We start from the raw sequence: 22,331 nt of genomic DNA on the forward strand, positions 1-22,331 counted from the left end.
TGCTCAGATATATGCTTATTAAGATCTTTCAATAATTTGTTAATTGAATGTGGTATTCACTTGCAGTACATTAGCTGCATCATGCTTTCAAAGTGCAAGAATGCTTTGGGGAAATTAATGCCTACCTTATCAATGGAGTGAGTCAAAGTCTGGGCAAACGAGTGGCTTACAAAAAGAAAGGAAAATACATTGCTGGCTGTTTCTTACCATCCCGGTGGTTGCAAATCTTGTGATAGTGAATGGAGGTAATGCTGCGGGGGGAGGCTGCAAAGTCTTTCTCAGCCCAGTGGGCTGATCAGTCAGCTGCCAGCATGTGTACAATACACGATCAATGTTTCTATCCGCTAACAAAGAAACTCAGCGTGCGCAAACACAAGTTACTCTGAGCTGAGTTATTCAGCAGGACTTAACTCTACCTTTGAGTTTCATGCTCTTCTTTTATTGAGACAGTCTCTTATATTAGCATGTTGCCTTGCAACATGCTGGTGCAAATTCTGTTGTATGTTCTTCTGGGGTAGCCTGTGCTGCCCCTTTGCTCTTTTTATGACGCTGATATTTCAGCCAACCTTTGGTGTAAGATTGACTATTTGTGCTTCTTCAATTTTCAGACATCCCTACTGGACATAATAAAAGTGGAAGTTGCTGATCTATAACCCAGTTTGTCCCATCCTTGTCCCAGGATGTCCATAATTAACTCAGGACCAGGGGCAGCTGGTACGAAGCAAAGGAGGAGGTGAGCTAAGGCTGAGAGGAGCTGTGGTTGCAAGCAGCTGCATTGCACTCAACCAAAGATGAGGGGCAGCCAGAACATCTGACCCCAAAGTCAGTTCAATAGCTTTTAAAACCGTTTTGGACTTTAAAGAAAAAAAGGGAAAAAGTTCAGCTTCCTCTTTGGCACTGCTAGTTAATATCTCACTGTAGATACCTTCCAAAGCTGTGATGAAATATGAAGTTAATACATCACTAGCAAGCTTTCAGTCAGAATGATGTATTATTCAAAGTGGAATTAGCTAGAAGGATCAATGCACACCCATTACTCTATTTAAAATAATCATTGGGAGACTCATTAACTTTTCTTCCCCTCTTTTCAAACAACATAGTGAATGAGACATCTAGGAACATCCCTTCCGCCAGCGTGTGCACCTCTATGACTTCAGTATACTTTCATTCATAGCAAGATTATTAACACCTGAAGGCCAAAACCCAGATTTAACTCAACAGAATTTGCCTTCAAATCACTGAACCTGAAACAGTTGCCGTAGGCAAAGGCGAACTCAGCTCTAATGCACATTTTTAAAAAATCAAAGGTCGTGGCAGTATCTGTGTGAAATAGTGCGTGTGCCAGCATTAGGTTCAGTGTCACATCTTGCCTGGGTACCTGTTATTCTCTCTGATCTAACACATGAGCAGCAACTTGGGGTATTAAGGGGCTGTTTCCATTTCTTGTTTTCCCTTACAAATATATTCTGCAGGATACTTACTTTGGGCAGTCCATTCATTACACGGCAAATGCTTTCTCTCTCCCAGCTCACCCCTGTCAGGCTGCAGGCTCTTGGACAGATTTGTCCTTTTGCATCAACTCGTATGGGAGATGTGCAATTATAGCATATATGGGGGAGATGGGAAAAAATATCATCTGTGGAGGAGCCGGAATATATCATTCTTGGATCATTTAATGCTAGTGAAGGTGAAAAACTTAGAGCACCAAATCTAGCTTATCATTGTGTTGGGTGCTCTGTAGGTGTTTTCTTGCCTTCACAGATAGCTCAGTGTGCTGTAGTGTTGACCAGTATCCCTTCTCACCCGTCAGTTCTCCTGAAAAGGTCCGAATGAATATTTCCTACTGTATTTCAAAGCAAAGCACATGTAAACTTTTCATATCTGTTCATCCACATTCCAGATCTGGCTGAAATCTTTTCACTTCCTTTTATTCAGAAATGTTTAAGAAATGAGATATTTATCCACAACCAGATTTTACAATGTGGACTTCAAAAGGGCGAGAAGAGAGAGGTGAGACAATGGACTTTGTGCAGAGCACAAGGGTGCATACCACAAAGCCAGGATGTGTATCCTTTCCCAATGCTGCGGACCAATGCAACGTTAAAGCACCATCGTTCAGAAGGGTTAGGAGTAGGACCTACCCAAGCTGTTAGATAGCTCTGAAATAATTTGGCCCCGAAGACATGAATTTGAAGAGTTTCACAAGCAATATGCCAAGTACTTTCCCTTTGCTGAGAAAAGAACGTTTCTTTTGACTATGATTATCTTGGGTTCTTTGAAATGCTGTTGCTGTGATGTTAAAATACATATTGTGCGGCATAATGTTCACATTAATGGGATTCTTCTAATTTCTGTTCTAAAACAGTGAAAATCAGGTCCTTTCCTGTAGAGATTGAGGTCTGGCATCTGTCCAACACTAATGAGCTGATAAGAGAATAAATTGTTTAACCATGTTGATTGTCCTGAAACCCTACAGGACAATTTAATCTCTGCAACCTAGTTAATTTATAATAGTTTTCTTTTTCTTCTTAGTTGTTTGTACAGAGTGTTTGGAGACTTGAGTATTTGGCTGGTGAGCTGTAGATCTTAACCGCAAGCTGAATGGGAGCTGAAGGTGCACGGCTGGGAGAATATTACCCCTGACTTTCACCGTTGTAATTGAAAGTAGAATTTGACACATTGGCATCTCTCTGTGTCAGCCATTGTCACTGGCTTCAGCTGCCACGGTTAAGTATGTAGTCATTCATCCTTGGCAGACACCGTCCTTTACAGCACAAGAGGATGGTCTCTGGATGTTAATGCCACAGCACTCTGGGAGCAGCTGGCTATATCGAATTCAAGGCATGCAGATCGTCTTGGCCATTTTACTTAGCAGATGGGTAAGGCTTGATAGATGGAAGATTTAGTTTCCAAGTCAAGGGCCAAATGTTGCAGTGGGAGAGAAAAGTAAATTATATCACTATTCGAAGGGGAAAGGCTCAGGTACTGTATCACAAAATTGTTGCCATTCATTTTCCTCTGACTTGCACAAAATGCATGTCATTTCGCCTTTCAATATAGCCGACTGTGGCATTCTCCTTCGTTTTGAGATGCTTTGCAATACTGTCTGTGAGCCCATTTAATGAGCTTGAAAGCAGTTGCTGCAAATTTATGACAGTTCAATAAGTCTAAATGCCAGATTTTTTTTTAAGGTAGAAATGAGAGAGAAATTTGTATTTCATAGTACTCCAAATAGGTAGTTTTTCTTCTGTTCTTTTTTCCCCACACCCTTTTCTTCAATACAACAGATCTATTTAAACATATTTTTAAAGGGAAAGTGTATTCCTTACTCCTGAGCTGTTCAAGCTATTAATATTCACCTACTTTTCACAAGGTGACTTGTACCAGTGATCATTAGAGAGCTTTGTGGTGCTTCCCCCAGCGCTTCTTGCGTTGGTTGGTGGGAGAATAACCGGGCTTTCGCAGAGGCTGCCCAGAGCAGTGGGAAATGGGGGGAGTCTGGCCCTTTGGGCAGGGGGCTTGGAGGTAAGAGCTGGTGTTTCTGTGTGGCCTCTGTAACTGCCTCAATGTGTATTTGGGGGTTCCCCTGTTTTTATGGGTTTATTTGTTATTGTTCTTAAAATAACCATTGTAAGCTCAAAATTTTTGCCTGAGACTTTTTTTTTCCTGCTTTATAGAACTGTTGCCAGCAGAAAGACAGGTCATGGATTACTTATATGACTTTAGCATATGGTTTAAATTATATAGCATGTGGTATAAATTTTAACGCTTTACAAATCTGCTGATTTTTGTAAAATCAAGAGACTTCAGGAGGTTCTGAGTTTGTCCTATAAAATAATCAGATGAACAGAGAGCTTCAGCTACTTAATGTGCAATGAACGATAGAGAATGAGAACTGGTTGAGGGTTTTTAGCTCATTAGGACATGCTGAGCTTAGTACTGCTGTAACACAGGGGCTTTCTATAGAGTAATACCTTGCCCAGTAAAGTCTATTTCTACATGCTGTGGCTTGGTGCCTGTACTAGCATGATCAGCCTGGCTGTGGTGGTGTCCGTCCTCTTGTCACACTCCTGCTCTGCTCCTTCTCTGCAACTTTCCTCTTTGGAGTATTAATAACATTATCCTGAGAAGGTGCTTAGCTCCCTGGCCTGCCTCCTACCCTGTCGACTCTGAGGGTAAGGCTGTAGGAACAGCACTTTCAAGGAAGGGGACAACAAGTTGTGCTGTTGAAAGGTGTTAACGCTGTTGTCAATAGAGTTCATGACTGATCAACCTTGTTGTACACTGAGGAATGCATCATTTCTCAGTCCCCACATTAGATGCGGGAGCTGTGAGTAAATGCAGCCTGTCTAGGGTAATGATTTCCACCATGACTTCACTTGAAGAACATCTCTGTTTTATGACTGCGGAACGGGGTCATTTGTGCATTCCCTTTTCCTACATTGCAAACGCTTGTTTTATTCATTGCAGTAACATCAAGCCATTCGTTCTACTCGGAATGGCACGTGCACCAGGTATCGAAGTCACCCAAAGGGTATGATAAACAAAGAGATTTTGCTTCCTCGTGTCACGTTCATCCCATATTTACCCTATGGTGAGAGCTCTATTAGCACAGGAAACTGCTTATGATATCTCTATGTTTATTTTTGCCTTGCACCTAGCATGATAGTTACCTATTCATTTCCACTGAAGAGGATTACAGGCATTTTTCAATTATAAATGATGCACGCAAGCATTATATTTATCCTGTTTACTGCAGACCTATAGAGCAGTAGTAGAACAGACCTATAGTCAGTCTTGAGCAAAAGCATCTTGTTCAGGAAACAACATTTGTAGTAGCAGTACTGTAGGTATTTTAGGGCAATTTGAGGATGGTTTTCCCTCTGTCCCATTAATACTTGCTGTGCAGCGCGCTCATGACCAGCAGCATAGCAGGTTTGTGTTTGTGCATGAAATTCCTGTGCTTGAGAAATTTTCATTAGTGATGTTTCTTCTGCGTTAGCCTCTTGAAGGAGGAAGGGGAAACTCACTGCTCTTCTCTCACAGGAAAAGAAGAGCTTTGCGCAGCTTTGGCAGGCGTGTGTTGGGTGAAGCCTAAGTGCTGAGACCCAGTTACAGATGTACGGTCTTTCTCTAACTCTGTGGCCAAGGCATCATGAGAAACGTGGCATGTAAAGTCAATCTGAAGAATTCATTGCTGTTTTCCTTCAGGATACATTCATAAGATAATAAAAAATACACTGCTGTAATTCAGATTATATAACAGAGAAAGATAAAAACAGTTTGTAGAAGGATATAAGCTCAGGCTTCATGACATGGAATCATAAAGGAGGTCAGAAGGACACTTGTTATTCTAGAGATTTTTGTCCTTTTTTTCCTTCTGCTTTTTTTTGCCCTTCCTTTCTTTTAAGTATCAGCTGTTGTCAGAGACAGGATTCTTGTATGGGTGAATCTCTGATCTCAACTAGTGTGGTAGCTCCAGGCCAGTTAAACCGGAGATGTACAGCAATGGGGATAGAACTTGACATTTTGGGTTTCAGAAACCTCCTTTTCTCTATGAACACAGGCAGAAAAAGGATACAGAGAAGTGCAAAAAAATAGAGAGGAAATTCAAGGTGGTGGGTTTTTTCAAGAACTTGAAGAAAAAAAGATGTAAGAAAAGTTTTGCTCTGAAGCCTGAACCATTCCACGAAATGAGAAAACTTTTGGGCACATTTTTAATGGTCTTGCCAAGATCCTGAAACAGTTGTAGTGAGGTGTGGGAGTATAAGGGAAAAAGGGGAAAAGCATCTGGAAGGAAAATAAGACTATATCCCATACAATTCTGAACTGACATCTCCGCAAGTGGTACTTGTTTGCATTTGATTTTTAAAGAAACATGAGATCCCGCTCCCCATACCCTCAGAGAAAACATGATTACAGATGCATGGAGCATTTGCTTTCCAGCCCCCAAAGAAATAACGTGACTGTTGATTCCATGCTGTCGAAGAACACAGCACATTTGCAGAATATGCTATCAAAAAGATTGCGTAGCTGAGTCTATATAGGCATACCACCTCAGCAGATTAAAGGGGTGCTGCGAAGGCTGAGGTTAAGAATTGATCTACTTTGACAGAAAATCCCAAAAGGAAGAGTTTTAACCTTTAGGATTCTTTCCATCTATTTGCTTTCTTCAAATTGATTGCAGCTGTCACTAGGAATAAAAACAAAGCAAACCAAATAAAACTCTTTACAACTTATGGTTAAGCAGCAATAAATAAAACATTGTTTAAGTCCAGTGGAAGTTTTTCGTACAGTCTTGTATGAAATTGCTGGTAGTTTTTTTAATGACGTTTTTTTTGTGGTAACCATGGCTTGGAGAAACCTGGATAAATGGAAAAGATGCAAGAACATGTCTTGCAACAGCTCTGCATTTTTAGTGTTTACTGTTGATTTGCCAGAAGCCCGACAGAACCTACAAAGTGGGTCATTGGGTTCAGTGTACTGTGATTATTATTTATACAGAATCCAAAGTGTACAGAGCACCCCTTTGGGCATATAAAAGTTCATGCTTCAAAGAGCTTACAGCCTTCAGGGCTAATAATATTATTGCCAGTAACATCTAAGCTGTATATATTTCAAAGCTGCTGTTGCTACTTTCATAATTTTATTGCGTATCTTGCCCTACCTGATCATTGCAAGTTCTGGAGTACCGTGATGAGAAAAGGATCTTCAATTTCCATTTAAAACACCAAACCAAAACAAACCATTTTCTCGCTAGACAAGAGCACAAAAATGTGTCCTGAACACAGCAGAGTAGTTCAAAGGCCAAATAAACAGAAAAAGAAAGGTGGTTTGTTGTGGTTCTTTTCAATGCAGTTGGCTAAGAAGATAATAAGGTTTCTCAGATTCCTAATTAGTCATGGGGAGGAAGGACAAGAAGAGATGTGCTTGTGAAACTTGTGCGCAGTGGATTCCAGTTTTCTCCTCAGGCCATTAAAATCTGTGATTTTTTTACAATGACGTATTTTTTGGATATGCTGCGGTCAATGATGTCCTCTTCCTAAGAGTGCGCTCCGAGCCGGTTCTGCACTTCACGCAACAGCGTGTTCCCTGCTGGGTACAACGTCCTCTCTCAGGGATTTCTTCTTTTGTCTCCACTCCTTTCCTCATAAGTTAATACATGGCCATAAAGTGATTAAACTCTGTTTTTCTTCATGACATTGAGATCATGGGCAAGCAGCAAAGTACAGGAGCTCTTTTGCATTCAATGTGTTTGCCCATTGGGAGCAGTCCATCCAAAAATGATCAACACTGTTCAGGCTTCTGATACTTGACTGGTGGCAAAAAAAAAGAAAAATGTAGCACGTGAATGAGGTACATGGCAGTATTGATTTCCCAAAAGTAAATTGGCAAGTATCTTAAATAATGGAACGTGTTCACAGAAATTGTGAGTTATTCCTTCAATACCGCTGAAGAGGCAAAAGGTTAAAAAAAAATTGCATTATTGGTTGTAAATGCCTTGGTTGTGATACAAGTAAGTGAGAGAAGTGATGGGTTTAATTTGGAAGTTGTGGAGCTCAACGGGGTTAAACCGTCCTGCTGCCTTCCCCTCCTCTCTCCGGTGCTGGGTCTCACCGTGGCGGAGGACATGGGTGATCGCTGGGTGATAGAAAAAAGACTGCAGGATACCAGTTTTTTGGTCTGGCAGTACAGGCAATTGCATTGTCAAAAATCAGAGATTTCTTCTAGATCCTCTCACAAAGCTTTTTCCCTCTCCCTTGTCCAAGTGACACTAAATTAAATAAATGTAAAAATATGGATAGCAAAGAGATGCCAAGGCCCAACTCGATTACAGCTGAAAGGGGTCCAGCTTCGCTGATTTCAGTGGCAGCACCAGATTTATTCCTGTATCAATAAGGGATGAACTGATCTGAGATAAGTTCTGTTTATCACAGCAGTTTTCCTCTATGAAAGCAGCAGTAGCTGGAGAAAAATCAGCTCTCTGTTTTTAAGCTTTGTTGGGCTGATAATATGGCTAATGTTTTAATGAATTCAGAGGACGCTCTCTTTTGATTTAACCTTCCGTACTTTATTTTATTATGCCATGTATCTTCGGCTTTTGGTGAAGAGCCATTGTAAATGTGAGAACTAAGCAGCTTGTTAGATAACATCTTTTTTTTTCTCTTTAGAAGATTAAACTGACTCTTCTGCCTGATGCCAGAATATATGTAACCAATCCTGTATCCTTTGCATGTAGGTCAGTCAGAGGGACAATCCAGCACTGGATCCCATTATCCATGGGTTGAAGGGCGTCGTACATCACGGTAAGTAGCTGCTTAAACTTTCTTCTTGCCGGGAAGGGGAGAAGGGCAGGAATATTGTCCTTAAGGGATCAGGTCACCCCTGGAAGGACATGGTGAGCCTGCACATTCCTCACTCACTGATGTTTAAGGGCATCACAGCCATTATTTGATTGGTAAAGATCGGAGTCATTTGTTACCTGAAAATGGGTTGGGGTTAGCAGTAAACAATTTGTTTCTTTTCAGTCAGTGCTCTAGAATGCGTAAGTTATCAATCAAAACCTACTACAATATATCATTCATACTAGTACTTCGAAGGCAGCGTTGATGCTTCACTCTTGCTATTTATCTTCTGTTTGCTTTAAAAATACTCCTCTCTGAAGTTTCTATTTGTTTATAAATTATTTGTCTTTCAAATTTAGGGAGCTGATAATGAAACAGAAAATTAACTATCGGTGAAAATTAATTAAACTTTGCAGCAAATGAACATCTTTCTAATGCTGGCATAAATACGATCATTTGGCTGTTCTGATGCATAGAAACCTATTATCCTTGAACTTATAGCAGGTAGCGAAATAAATATTAATACATTTTATACTTTTATAACCAGTTTTTACTTAGGAATTTTCCTGAAACCTTATCACGGGTAATGCATCATTAGCAATGACATCAAGATGCTCCACTTCCCAAAGTACTCTTGTCAGGTTTTAATATAATGATTTGTAAAGTTTTAATAATCTCATTGTAATTCAAAAGGCATCTGCTGGAATGGCGCTAGGTACTGTAATAAATCTCCGTCCCATCTATAGTGCTGTGATAAAACATCTTTGCACCTTTTCTAAGGATTGTCTTTAGACATTAGCTAGTGCTGTAGAGTTTAACAAACATTTTTTTTTCTCTTGACTGCAAACCTAAAACTAGTTGACAGTGTTAGATTAAAACAAATAGGATTTTGGATTAATTGCGCTACTTTCAGAGTCATTTAACATTGCAACTGGGAACACCAATAAATCCAATGAAAGTGAAAAATAGGGGTTAAATGATAACATACCATAAAGTCCTTCATTTAGAGAATTTTCCATAGGTTTTGCTGTTTATAAATTGCAGTGCTCTGCTGTGAAATAAAAATAACACACTGAGCTGAAAAACTGTGTTGTTTTCCACAAAAATAGATGTTATTATCTAGCTCCCACTGGGTAACAAAACAGGCTAACAAAAATAAAGCGAGGATGAGTTAGGCTGCCAGGATTTTTCAGGGGCTGAATAATTTGACACTGAAGTCAAGCTGCCATTTAACTGGACCAGGATCACTTTTTAGCTTTGTTTTCTCCTGCCTTCTATTTCAAAACTCTCTACCCCCTGCAAGCGCAACGGTATTTTAGCCATCTCATAGGTTTCTTTCTGCTCCCTCTCTTGCTTCTCGCTGCTGCAACCAAAATAGCCACTAGTGGATAATCATACTGGTGTCTCTTAAGAGCATTATTCCATTCCCAAAAATAATTGTTTGGGTAGGATGTGACACGGTCCTGAGGCTGTGATTGCCTGACCACATAATGATTAGTCCATCTTGGTGCTGCCTACCCGCAGCAAAATCTGGGTGGATAAAAGGCATTTATTTTTGTTTCGCTCACAATGCACAGAAGGCAGCTAGTGTTTCAAGTAAAGGAAACCGCTTGATATATTTCAATAGCTTGTTTCCTTTTCAAAACATTAAGGAAGAAAAAGAGGAAAATCTTGCTTTCCTTCCTGTTTCAAAGGCCCTGATTAAAGGCCTTTTCTAAGGCTCTTTTGGTGGCTAGAGTAAGGGAATTTCCTCCTACAAAGTAGTTGTTCAAAGAAATTGTTCTCTTTAACTTCAATATTGATGGAATGCTTCAGTGAAGAATTCTCATATCGTATCTTTCTTTGAATGTTATTATATAGCATAATAGTAAAGATGTGAGCTTTTATTCCAGACACCCTCATTTCTTTTCTTGATGTAATTTACTTACATCTTCTGTGAGCGTGTTTTTATGAATTTATCTGAAAAGGTTCTTCCTGCCTTCTGTTTGGCTGCATTCAACTGGGACCCTAAGGCAACACGGACTTTTTGGATGAAATACAGTGGAAAACTCTTGTGGTTTTTGGATAGAGTGGTTGGATCAAGCAGGGATCCAACAAAAGGAACTGGAGAGGCAAAATTAAAACCTTCAGTTTCTTTGCATTTTTTAACGTTTCCATGCCCACGTTATTTCAGGTGGTCATCGCAATACAGAGGCACATGCCTATAATGTAGAAATCAAGAATGCATATGAATGTTGAGATAACCATCTTGCTTTTAAATTAGACCATGTTCGTATATCCTCCGCTGGCTGGAGAGATCACCAGCCCCTCAGCTTTGCTCCTCCCTTGCGCCTCATCTCAACACACCCATTCAAGTAAGATTTCCTTGGCTTTCCGTATCCCTCTTCCTCCAACCGGTAGAGCATCCTTCCTGAGTTGTGCTGAACAGTCACTCCTTCCTCGCAATCATTCAGTTTTCAAAGAGGAAATTACACACCCACACAAACACTCATCCTCATTTCGTCATTTGCCTTGTGGTACTAGAAGGCCTGGTCCTATATGGGGTCGCCACTCTGCACCACGATGTATAGGGCACCCACACACCCCGTGACGGTGACAGATCCGATGACCCTCAGCTGGATGTAGGGATAGTACTGATGAGTGGTGAGCTGGTTTTTCATTTTTCTTGCATAGCTTTTCATTTTTTCTGCGAAGTTCTTGTGTTCTTACAGAGCCCTTCCAGGGGTAAGTGAACAATTTAGGTGTCAGAAGGACTTTCTGTGGAAGTGAAAGCAATTTTTGCTTGAGATTTCGTCAGGGATTTGAATTACTTACTAATTTGATGGAACATAAATAATTGTGCCCTTCACAGTGTCACCAGCTTAGTAACAACGATAGAGAAATGCCCGCATAAAAATCAATACCGGCTTAGTCGCTACTCAGAGTTCACTTTGTTTCCTCATCTCCAGGCATAATTTTGTAGAATCTTAATGCCACATTAAGCTTAATTTTACATGAGCAACCATATAAAGTTTCTTAGCTGGAAGGAAAACCAGCGATGTACCAAACTGCCTAACAATGTTTGGATCAATGATAATGCTTTCGCGTTTGCCCCGCATCTTCCTGCCGAACAGTACGTTCCCATCACGTCGACGCTCCCCAACTCCCGCATCCGCCCTCGCAGAGCATTGTAAAGGCACACGAACGCCGAGGAGGCTCTTTTCAGAGCTGTCAGATGCCTGTTGCTGATTTTAAAATTGCTTTCGGTTTTGTGCTCTGCCAAGGATTTGTCACACCTCACACCAGCGAGGTGCCTGCTATTCTCACTCCTGCTTTCCCTGCCGCAAAGCGCGCGGCAAGTGTGCGTCTGCCGCGGAGCCCGCCAGGGACTGACAGCTGGGAGCGTGCAGCCCTCTCTTTGCAGAAGGGATGGAGTACGGGCAGGCGCGATATGGATCTTCTGATGCAGACTTGCTGGTGTCTTTTGGCTCTGACTGCTGAGGGTCTTTTTTAGCTCCTCTTCAAATGCTCTTCTCATCACAAACGCTGATGGGAAAGGTCTCCAGCAATGCTGGTGGGATGATGCACATCCTTAGCTGAAGTTGGATCATTAGGTACAGTAATAAAGTCATGGTCACCTGACTGCACTTGCACCACACGTGGCCCGGTCATGGTGCTGCAAATCAGACTTTTCTGCCTCTGTTTTGCTGCCGATGTGCTCGGCGGCGTGCCCTGCCCTGAACCCCTCTCTGCTCCTCGTCCTTCCTCGTGATGCTGAGGAGCACGGGGCAGGACAGAGCTGCTCTTGTGCAAGGGCTGAGGAGGCTCCCGCGGCCTCAGAGAGAACGATTGTGCCCTTGTGGGAATAGGGGAACGTGAAATACCAGGTTATGTCTTACACAGTTGATTTGCATTAAAATGGCTACTAAAGCTTTTGTCTGCCGCATGCTTCAGCAAGATCTCAGAGGAGCACCTAGCAGGATGGTGCTATTGCACAGAAACATGGCTTTTTCCCACCTCTGCTGTCTTTGACTTGCCCTTTTTAGTACCGTTTTGTATGTAAGCCTCTTAGAGATGCCTTTTCCTTGTTCTTATCTGCTGCCTGAAAGGCATTAAAATGAGTCTCCTTCCCCGATGTCAGTCCCGGGGGCAGCGCCCGGTGCTGGAGGCAGCGCAGCATTTGCGCTCTCCCAGCCTGGGCACGGGTGCTCTGCACAGTCTTGTTTTACCACGCAGGCAAATAGTTGCCAGAGGGAGCAGCAGCTTACGCTACCCCAGGCCCCTGGAAAATCTTTCAGGGTGATGGAAACCATGTTTTGTCACTCCGTCCTGTTCTCTGTGTCTGTCACCAAGAATCTACACGGATCAGCAGAAAATTATTAGCAGAGCACAAATAAATTACCACAGCAGAAAAGCCTCTATTAATGTCATAAAAACAGGGCTCTTATTCCCTTCCTTGTCAAAAGTGAGCACTGAAAATCAAAGTGCAGGCAGATCAAAAGCTTAGGTACAAAGTGAATCGATGGCATCTGTTGCTTGTTTGCGAACGTGGGGTGGGGTGAGGGGAAGAGAGGAACATTCGTTTATTTAAAAGGGAGTTTGGAGAAAAAATCTTGCTTTTTTCTTCTGCCTTTGTATTATTCAAATGCCATAACTTAAGCTCAGCATGGAGGAGAGTGTGATCTTAGGTGTCCCTCGAGATGGGCGAGAGGTGTTCAGGCAAATTGGTGGTGACCACCAACGTTTCAGGGGCTGCCGGGGAGACCATACCAAAATGCAGCGGAAATAGAATTGCTTTAATAATGAAAAAGCATAGAGAATAAATATGTTGCACATCTCTCCAGCTGTCCTAGGCAAAAAGGCAGTGAATAACCTGTTAAAATAAATCAGCACTAAAAAGGAAGCAATCCAGACAGTGTTAGTTACCCTGTGGATCTATCACACCAGAAGGCATAATAACAAGAAAACACCATTAGCAGCATGACAGGTTTTTTCTTTTGTTTTTAACTTTAACCATAACACCACCTGACAAGCTGTTTGCTTTCTGCACCAAATATCCAGGGGTTGTAGAGAAGAAAGGCAGGGGAGAGGGGTGAGGGTGTGATGTGATACCGTGGGACCTCGTCTTTTAAAGTAAAACTTTGAAGAAAGCAGCAGCCCAATTTGGAACAAGGAAGGCCATCAAAGGAAGAGCAGCACGATGTGTTAAACTGAGAAGGAAATGTGGAGGAGCGTTTCTTTTTCCTCGGGGATGATCTGGATATCTTCTTTTGTTTTCTGATCTGTTCTTGTGTTCACAGTCAGAGTAGCCGTGTGAAAGGGGCCAGGACACGATTGCTGTGGAGCAAAGGGGAGGAGGAGGGAAGTGGGAAATGAAGATGAGAGCAGAGGTGATAAGTTCACACCTTTATATAGGGCAGCTCTGTGCATAGCTGCAGGGGTCTGTATCATTTGAAAGAATAAATGATGGAAGTGTTGGAAATCTCTGGTCCTTCACCTGTCTGCTCTGCGGAAAGCAGCGCTGGTCACGGCTGAGTAAAGACCAGCGAGCTAACATGGAATTAATACATTGCACAGAAAAACTAATTTAAACTAACAAAAAGAAGAGCGCAGTTGTTGGAAGTTAAGAATTAAGGTTGATGGTGAATGCGAACAAAGCACCTGCAGGGAGAAGGAGCTGGGTGCTTTGCTGGTGGGTTTTGAGGAGGTTTGCTGAGAAGAGAGGGACGGGGAAGTCCAAGAACATGTGGTTTTGCTCTGGCTCTGCTGGAGCAGATGTGAATGGCCCCACACTCCTCTGGCCACTTCTGCCTCACTTCACCCTGCCTCTGCCAGGGTCCAGCTTGCTCCAGGGGTCCTCTTCTCCTGTACGCTCCTCATCACAGTTTCTTTTTCCTTCTACCGCTGGTGCCCATTCTGTGTTTCTTAGTTTCTGTGTCCCCCCAACGTTGTCTCCACATGTACCTCTGCCTCCAGTTAGGTTTTGCGAAACCTGGAGAAGTCTCATCCCAGTCCAGAATGGCAACAGCCACTCTGCCAAGCTCTGCATCAGCAGTGCTTAAGCGTTAAAGGTTTGGAATTATTTTTTACTTCTTTAAAGAGTTAAGACCTCCCCTCTCCAGCTAAACCTTTTCCTCCTAAGCTGTTTTAAGAGAGGGAGTGAGCAAGATTAAGCCTGAGACCAACACCTGGCATGGAAATGTTCAACTTCAATTTTTTTGCATAGGAGACTTGCCTTTTTTTCTTTCCTCCTGTTTTTTATACTGCTCACTGGTTGTCTCAGATTAAATTAGTCTGCAGGACTGTGTTATTATCTCATTCCCTTCCTCCCTGCCATGCTGTGCTTTCTATGTCCTTACAGTTCCATACATTGTTCAGCAGAGGCTCTGGTTTTTAAAAAACGAAATAAAAGTGAGAAAAATAATTGCACAATAAATGACAAGAATTACCCTGAGTACAGAGGACTGTCAGAAACTGCTCGTCATGCTGGATTTACACAGCAAGTACTCATCTGCTGATCTTTTCAGTTAAAGTAACATATTTGTAATCTCATCTTTAAAATCACCACCGTGAGTCTGGTCCCTGGCTCTGGTGTGCAGCCTGCTTTATCTGGGAGGTTCTGGCTCAGTGGGTGTGCGGCATGGTGTCCTTTTGATTATTTTTATGTGTTTGCTTTTTAAATGTTTGAATGCAGAAGCTTTAGAATGACTTGGCTCATTGTGAAAATGAAATTGGCAATAACATTGTTTAACAAATTTGGGAGACTTTCAAAGCCCTTCATATTGGTATTGCAAATTTCAGTTATTCAAAGTGTAGCTGGGTAACGTTTCCACCTATCAGGCATTGCACATACGTTAATTTTGGAAATAAGCTCATTTTAAGATACTGTTTTCAATGCAGCCAAGTTCCTGTTTTCTTACAGAAAAGCATGATGAAAGTCCCAAAGCATTCCATGAGATATAAATGGACTTGGCATTTTTTGGCATTATTTTCTTGTGATCTCCAATCCAAGTTCCTGTTAGATTTAAAAAGGGTTTTGATCACAGATAGTTGTATGCTGTTTACCTGCATATCTCAAGAAGCCTCTTTCTCTACGGTGATTTGGTTCAAATTCAAGTCTATCTTTATCCAGCATTTTACAGAATGTATTTTTAGCAAGTCAGTCTTTGAACTCAAAACGTTCAACTCATGGCTCTTGCAATGTAATATTTGTTGGCATCAGCTTGTGAAAACTGCAGTAGTTGGTGGAGACCCACTACTGGTATCTGGTTTATGATCTGATTTTTTCCTCTGCTTGGAAAACTGTTGTGCGCAATTCAGTATTAGTTCACATCTAGTGGTGACGCCTTGACAAATAAAGAGTGTAAATAGGTCAGCTTTTTAAAGCATGCCTGCAATCTCTCTGCCTTTGGGTTGGGTTGTACAAAAAATGGCCCTTGATCCCATGCAAAATAGTGGGGAGATTTACCAGCCTAAACAAAGAATACACTGGGCGTTACTTCTCACATTGCTGGTACGGGAGGTAGACAAGAATATTGTATCTGAAGGGCTAATATACTACCAGCTGGCTCTGTTAATTCTTTTTTGTGGATGTGAGAGTTAAAACACAATGTTGTCCTTTTATGCTGTGGAACACTCAGTAGTTTAAATGTCACATTCATTCTCTTCATTGTCAACAATGAATCCATGGTACTTGCTAATTTTTCCTTTGGAAATACTAGAGTGAACACTTTTTTACGAGCCTTGGTGCTGTAAACAAAGAATTGCTGTTTGTTAACTGTCGATAAAATTGGCTGTACCGCATTAGCGGGTCATTTCAGTGGATGTTTTGGGTGCTGCTCTTTTCTGCATCGCCTGGGAGCGGTGGCCGCAGCAGCGTGTTTATTGTTGCTTTCCCAGGGGAATGCTCTCCAGTTCGAGGGCCTGTCATTTAGGGGCACGAGCTCCGGGGCTCCGATTTCCTGGTTGTTTATTTTTCTGCTTGGGTGCCCGCCTGCGTTCGGGTGCCGAGGTGGGAGCAGGACAAGGAGCAGCAGAAGAGACCGCTTCGGTGTGGGGCTCTGGTTTACGTGTAAGAACGAGTAGGTGGCTCATGGATCGCTTTTGCAGCATTGATTGCAGTGGTTCACAGGTATTTGCAGATGAACACAGATGTTTTCACTGGAGTGTTATATTGCTTTTGTCTGCCAGTTATTTTCGTAGTACCTGTCAGCAAATGCTGTCTTGTAGATCATGTAGTTCCCAGCCTTGTCCGCTTTCTCCCTCCTATAAACTGCTCACCCTGCTCAGTCTGTTCCCAGCCTTCTGGGCACGACTCCTGCCCCTCCCAAGCGCTGAAAACGGGAAATAGAAGCTGGTCATAAAAGGCAGTGAAGAAAGGTTTGATATAATTTCCAACCTTGTTCTTTCCTGTTTAGTAGGAATGACATATATACACATGTGTGTGAATATATATGTATCTAAAATATTTCTACCATATTCAGTGAATGCTGTTGCTTAGCTTGCAAATTATTCTCCTTACAGTTTTACCAATAACAAGAACCGATTTAAGGTTGAAATTTTAAAAGTGACATGACTTCAAAATCCCATTTTCAAAAATGTCTCAAGCTCTTAGGAACATAACTTCATGGCATTTACTGTTTCTATATGCTCTTGAAGGACATGGGAGGTAGAGTCCTGAATTTCTAAGCCCCTTTAAGCTTCACGTGAAGATCTGTTTGTGATTCTGGTTTCTAAAACCAGAACTCTGCACCATGCATCTAGATGGAAGTGATACAAATGAATGATCTGTTTTCAACAGTGTTAGGTTATTAAAGCATAATCAATTGATTATCATCTATTTTAGTAGTCATTTTAATCCAATTATATGTATTTTTTTTTATTTTAATCTTTGGAATTCATTAATGAAAACTTACAGACTTGCTTGTAGCCATGAAAAATTAGATCGAGTACACCCTGCCCTACTTAAACTGTGTATTAGCAAAGCTACTTTTTCCTCAAGAAAAATTCTTCTTCACAGCTGACTATGACTTTCCAAATGCTTAGGAAAAAACCCTCCCTAATTGATAACCAAAATTTAATCATAGTCGGATACTTCCAGTTTGCATTCAAATAAGGTATTTCTCTGTCTAAATAAGCTTCCCTTGGTTGATTATTCATATTGTAGTTCAAAATGTTTAAAAATGAAAGACAGAGTTGGATGAAATGTAGACTACTTAATACAGTGTGTATTTAATATAAAAGTCATGCATTATTCATTTTTGCAATTTGAATAACTTTGAATTTAGCATCCCTGTTCTTCATCTTTTCCTTTGATGAACAATTAATTATTAAAATACAATATTGTCAGCATATGGCACAAAAATCCTTGAAAGTGTAAAATGAGCTTCGTTCTCCTGCCGTCCTTTGGTAAAGGGATACTCCATATTCTCGGTTTCTCACAGAATGTTTATCCAGCATCTTAAGTGATTCCATCATTCTAAAAAAAAGGTTACAAAAGTTAAAAAATAGTTAAATTGTTAATTTTAACTGAAACAGTTTTTCTTAAAAGCAAGAGGAAAACTCTTTTCAAAATGTGCCTCTACCTGCCGTCTATTTCATATATAGTCATTGGCTGTTAACGCAAAGAGGTTGTTTGCATGTTCAAATACTCTTTCAGATTCATAGCGGTCCGCTGTGTGCTCAGCTTCCGTAGAGAGAGAGGGTTTCTTAAATAGAAAACCCATGTCATTTCGCTGTGAAGATGTATGTGTGCTGCATTTGGAAATCAAATCCTGTGACTGAGTTTGCTGATTTTCTAACCAATTTTTCCTGCATAAAAATAAGCCGATCAAATTAAATACGACCTTTTGCTGTGATTATGACTTCTTGATTAGAATCTCTTTGAACTTTGGCCAATCATATGTATTTTGCTATTTATTATCTAAGCACACTTTTTTCCCAGAGGTATGCTATGAAGAGGAAAAAATGTGGTTTATTATTTGTTTGTTTCCTTTTTGGGGATGCAGAAATGGTTGATATCTGCTTGGATTAGAAGGAAAGAAATTATTAATTGAGAGATTGCAGTATTCTGTTACAACGTATACTTTGACTTTAATAGAATTACTCATATTTCGGCACACTAAAGGCTGTGAAAACGTTGCACACCTGTTGATATTGTGCAGAAGAATAGAAGATGTCTGAAGCGTATCATGTATTTGCACCTTGCAGTAGCAGTGGAGGGAAAAAAACATCCCCCCCGACTATCAGACTGCTGCTCAGAGGTATAGGCAATTCTTGATTTGATCAAGACTCCTTGAAAACTGTGGGATGCTGTGGAAGTTAATTCTGCAGACTTCATCCTTTTTCTTTCCCTTCTGACTTCGGAAGATGTGTGTGTCAATCACCAGCCTACCTGCTTCTCCGCTTTGCTTCGGGGGGAGCGGGCTTGCCTGGCAGCTCTGATGAAACACAGAGAGAAGAGTTCCTGCTACCCAAATGTGGACTCTTGTCTGAGGCACGAAGAATATAGAAAGTGAGGAATAGAGATGTATGGGAGAGCCTCGCGTGTCAGCATGCCCCGAGGCAGTGAACACCTTTGCACGGACTGAGCCGGAGCTTCGGCCTGTGAGTCAACATAAATTGCAGAGGATAAATGCTCAGGGATGGCAGGGAAATTGTCTTGCCTACAGCTGTTCCCTCCTTTCATTTATTTATTTTTCTTCACGGTGTTAAATATTACTAGCTTGTCTCTGTTACTTGAAGCTAAATGCTTTCAGTGCTTAGGTTTGCGTTTCAGGCTGTCCAAGGAGCTTCTTAGAGAAAAGAGTTTGTCCCCAGACTGTTGGACCCTGGGAAGGAGCTTCTTGGACTAGGGAGAAGAGGCAGCAGTTTAAGCCCTGAAACGCGGTTCTGGTGCTGTGCTGAGTGCACCCAGCAGCACCCCCGGCAATGCCTGTGTGGCCGGGCGCCGGCACTCCCGAAGGAGCACTGGCTGGACGCTGCTTTGAGCACTGCATTGAGCTGGAGCTCCGCTTCAGAGGTGGCTCTGCCTCCTCCATCTCAGCAACCTACGGAGGGATTGACCCCACTGCCACGTCCCTTTCCCCCACTGGTGGGGATGGGGCGGATACACTACCCGATGCTCTTCGGTCAGGCAGCAGCAAGTGGGACCACTGGGGCCCAGCCGTGTCCTCGCTGGGTCTTGGCAAACCCTCGCTGCCGTCAAGCTGAAGAGCCATTTACTGAGTGCTGAAACCACTGCATCCGGTGTTATTTCCATGCTAACATAAACCAGTGGGGTAACAAGGGCATTTCACACCTGCGTGCCTTCTAAATGGGAGTGTGTCTGTTCGGTATAGGTTTGACTAGCATTTTGGCTGCTCTTTTAATAATCTACACATCAACTCATACAGAGTCTTCCTGATAGGGTGTTTTCATCTTTCATTTTATATATATATATATGATAAAATATGTTGTTGCCATTACACCTTGTTAGGCTGCCTATCAATGTGATGTCTGTTTTAAAGACACGTAAAAAAAAGTGTAATTCTGCTTGTCAATCTTCCCCGCAGAGAAGGAGACCTTTCTGGACCCCTTTGTGCTGAGGGAGCTTCTGCCAACATCGCTGGGGAGTTACTACCGCTACGCAGGTTCTCTGACTACTCCTCCGTGTAGCGAGATCGTGGAGTGGATTGTTTTTCGGAAGCCCGTTCCCATTTCTTACCATCAGGTGTGTTTATTTTGTTAGTGAAGTCCATCTCTTGATTTGCCCTCTTTAAGACAGTGTTTTCAAAACCTGACATTTTAATTTTGAGAACAAAAATGTTTCTGTTGACAAAAAAGGAAGTGTTGGTGATTTTTATTTTTTTCTTAATATTGTTTCTGAACATGAGCCATCAGTCTTAAGAAGACAGTACAACATGAAATCCAGTTTCCTTTCAATGATTTATTTGGTATTGTTTTTTTTAAGATTAAATTAAGTTATGGTGTAAATATTTACATGGAGTTCCTTTTTATTCTTTTTAATTGAAACTTCCTTTTCAAAGTAAAGTGAGTGATTTCAGTTCTGCTCAGATTTAGTAATTTGAACTAATTACATTAGAAAAGATGTCTTTCCATTAATTCTCTATGCTTAACTGTTTTTATAACACAGTAAAGCTGCCATTATGTGCTTAAAGAGCTGGGGCACAAATCTTTAAAATTATCACATAGCAGCTTTTAATGCAAATAGACGCAATGTCTGGGGTTTGTCTGGAGAAGAATGCTCCCAATAAAGTAATGGCTAGATGGAGTCAGACATTTACCAGTTAAGTGTATTTTGACATTGTAGGATGATTGTCTTTAGAAAGCCATCCTGCTGAAGTTAGTCTTTCCTTTTATTCATCTGGCGTAAGCCTCTGAAAACAAACTTTTTAAATACGCTAATTCTGTAAAGCAGAAGTGAATAGTTCACTGGGTGATCACGACTGACAGATGCTGATTCTCAAAGATTTCGAAAGGGTGGTAGGCAATCACCGTGCCCCTGCTCCAGGCTTTTTGTCGTGTTTTCTAGATCCCATTGCCTCTGCCGTAGACTCTTTCATCTTTTTTTGAAGTGCTGTGTTGAAAACCGGTCGCAGCGCTTCAGCTGGGGCTCTCCCGAGGCTGAGGGACATGGCAGGATTCATGTGTCCGGCCACCCGTGCTGGTGTTATTTTGCCTTTTTCACAAGAGCATGACGTTATTGCCCGTGTTCAGCTCGTGGTCATGAGGAACCCTTTTGCTAGAGGCTTTCCCCAGAGCGCTCTCTAGCAGCGCTGAGCACATCATGCGCTCATGCAGCCCACGGTGCTGGCTGGAGCCTGGGGCTCTTCGCACATGGTCCCCGTTGAATCGGACCCTTTGTTTTTTTCAGGCTATTTCTCTGATTGTCGAGATCATTTTGAATTCTGTCCTTGCCTGCAGGATACTTGCAATCCCTTGTAGCTTTTCACTACATCAATAAGTTTACTGTTTATTATGGGGTGGCTGCGAGGCCTGGCCCACGCTCAGTTTTATACCCTGTATACGCATCAGGTGGGTCGTGACTTCTTTTTTCTTTTTTAACAAATGCAAATAAACTGGTAAATACCAATTATGGCCATCACTATAATGGTATAAAGGTACTTTATCCTGGCATAGCTTCTTTCCTGTGCTGTACAATAGTAACTGTGCCAAGTCAAGCCTTTAAAATTTGGCATTGTGCTGCTTTATGCACGCATGTGTGGTTGAAGAGCTGGGAATTCTGTGTGTAGACAGACTTTCATTGATACTACAACACATGTGGAATAAATAATAGTATTCTTGCCCTTGGCAGCTCTAGATGGGTGTATTTTAAGAGCCTGCCACCCTGCCATTGCTATGATAATTATTTGTTCCTCTAACAGAAACAGCGCAACATAGTCCATTGCCACAGTTTAACCTTCTTTATCACAAACCCGGTGAAGCAGCCTGTAATCCCAGAGGAGGAAAGTGATATTGTTTAAGCTTTGTTGCTGTTCCAATTAAATCCTTGCTTTTGTGCAAAATACCTGGCTGTAAAAAGGACAGTACTGAAGTGGCCCATTTGTGGAGGCTTCTCTATTTTATTCTCAGTGCTCCATCATCGTCATCTTTCCCAATAATTAGACAACAAAACAGGACAAGCCGTGTCACCCTGCAGATGCATTGTAAAGCTAAGTGCATTCAATGACCCAAAGCATGGCATTATCTCTCCTAATGCATACCTCAGAGTATCTCATTGTGCTTATAACGGTTTCACTATTTTTAATTGCCATTTGTATATCCAGCCCTTAGAAAACTGTGCACATCAGGCTTTAATGGTTTGTAATTACATGACTCGGAGTTTTAGATCAGGTTTCCCTGTATCTACAATAGTCTTACAACAGCTTTTCATTTCTTCTTCTGAACAGGAGCTCTTGTACTCCTTGAAGAGCACGAATGTAGCTCCTTGACTGCAGCTCTTTTTTTTTTTTTTCTGGGAGCTATAGATAAATTAATTTCTCATTT

The 22,331-nt window shown here is 41.7% G+C and overlaps 1 protein-coding gene across 1 annotated transcript in view; it reads left to right on the top strand.

The window, feature by feature from the left end:
- PTPRG (protein tyrosine phosphatase receptor type G) overlaps positions 1-22,331 on the top strand; it is a 416,959-nt gene that overhangs the window by 291,374 nt on the left and 103,254 nt on the right. Inside the window, exons 6-7 of the mRNA XM_059823043.1 lie at positions 8,240-8,306; positions 19,877-20,034. Coding sequence (XP_059679026.1) covers positions 8,240-8,306; positions 19,877-20,034 — 225 coding nt within the window. The remainder of the gene's footprint in view (positions 1-8,239; positions 8,307-19,876; positions 20,035-22,331) is intronic.

This window comes from Gavia stellata, chromosome 12 (genome assembly GCF_030936135.1).
Source record: "Gavia stellata isolate bGavSte3 chromosome 12, bGavSte3.hap2, whole genome shotgun sequence".
Taxonomy (NCBI): domain Eukaryota; kingdom Metazoa; phylum Chordata; class Aves; order Gaviiformes; family Gaviidae; genus Gavia; species Gavia stellata.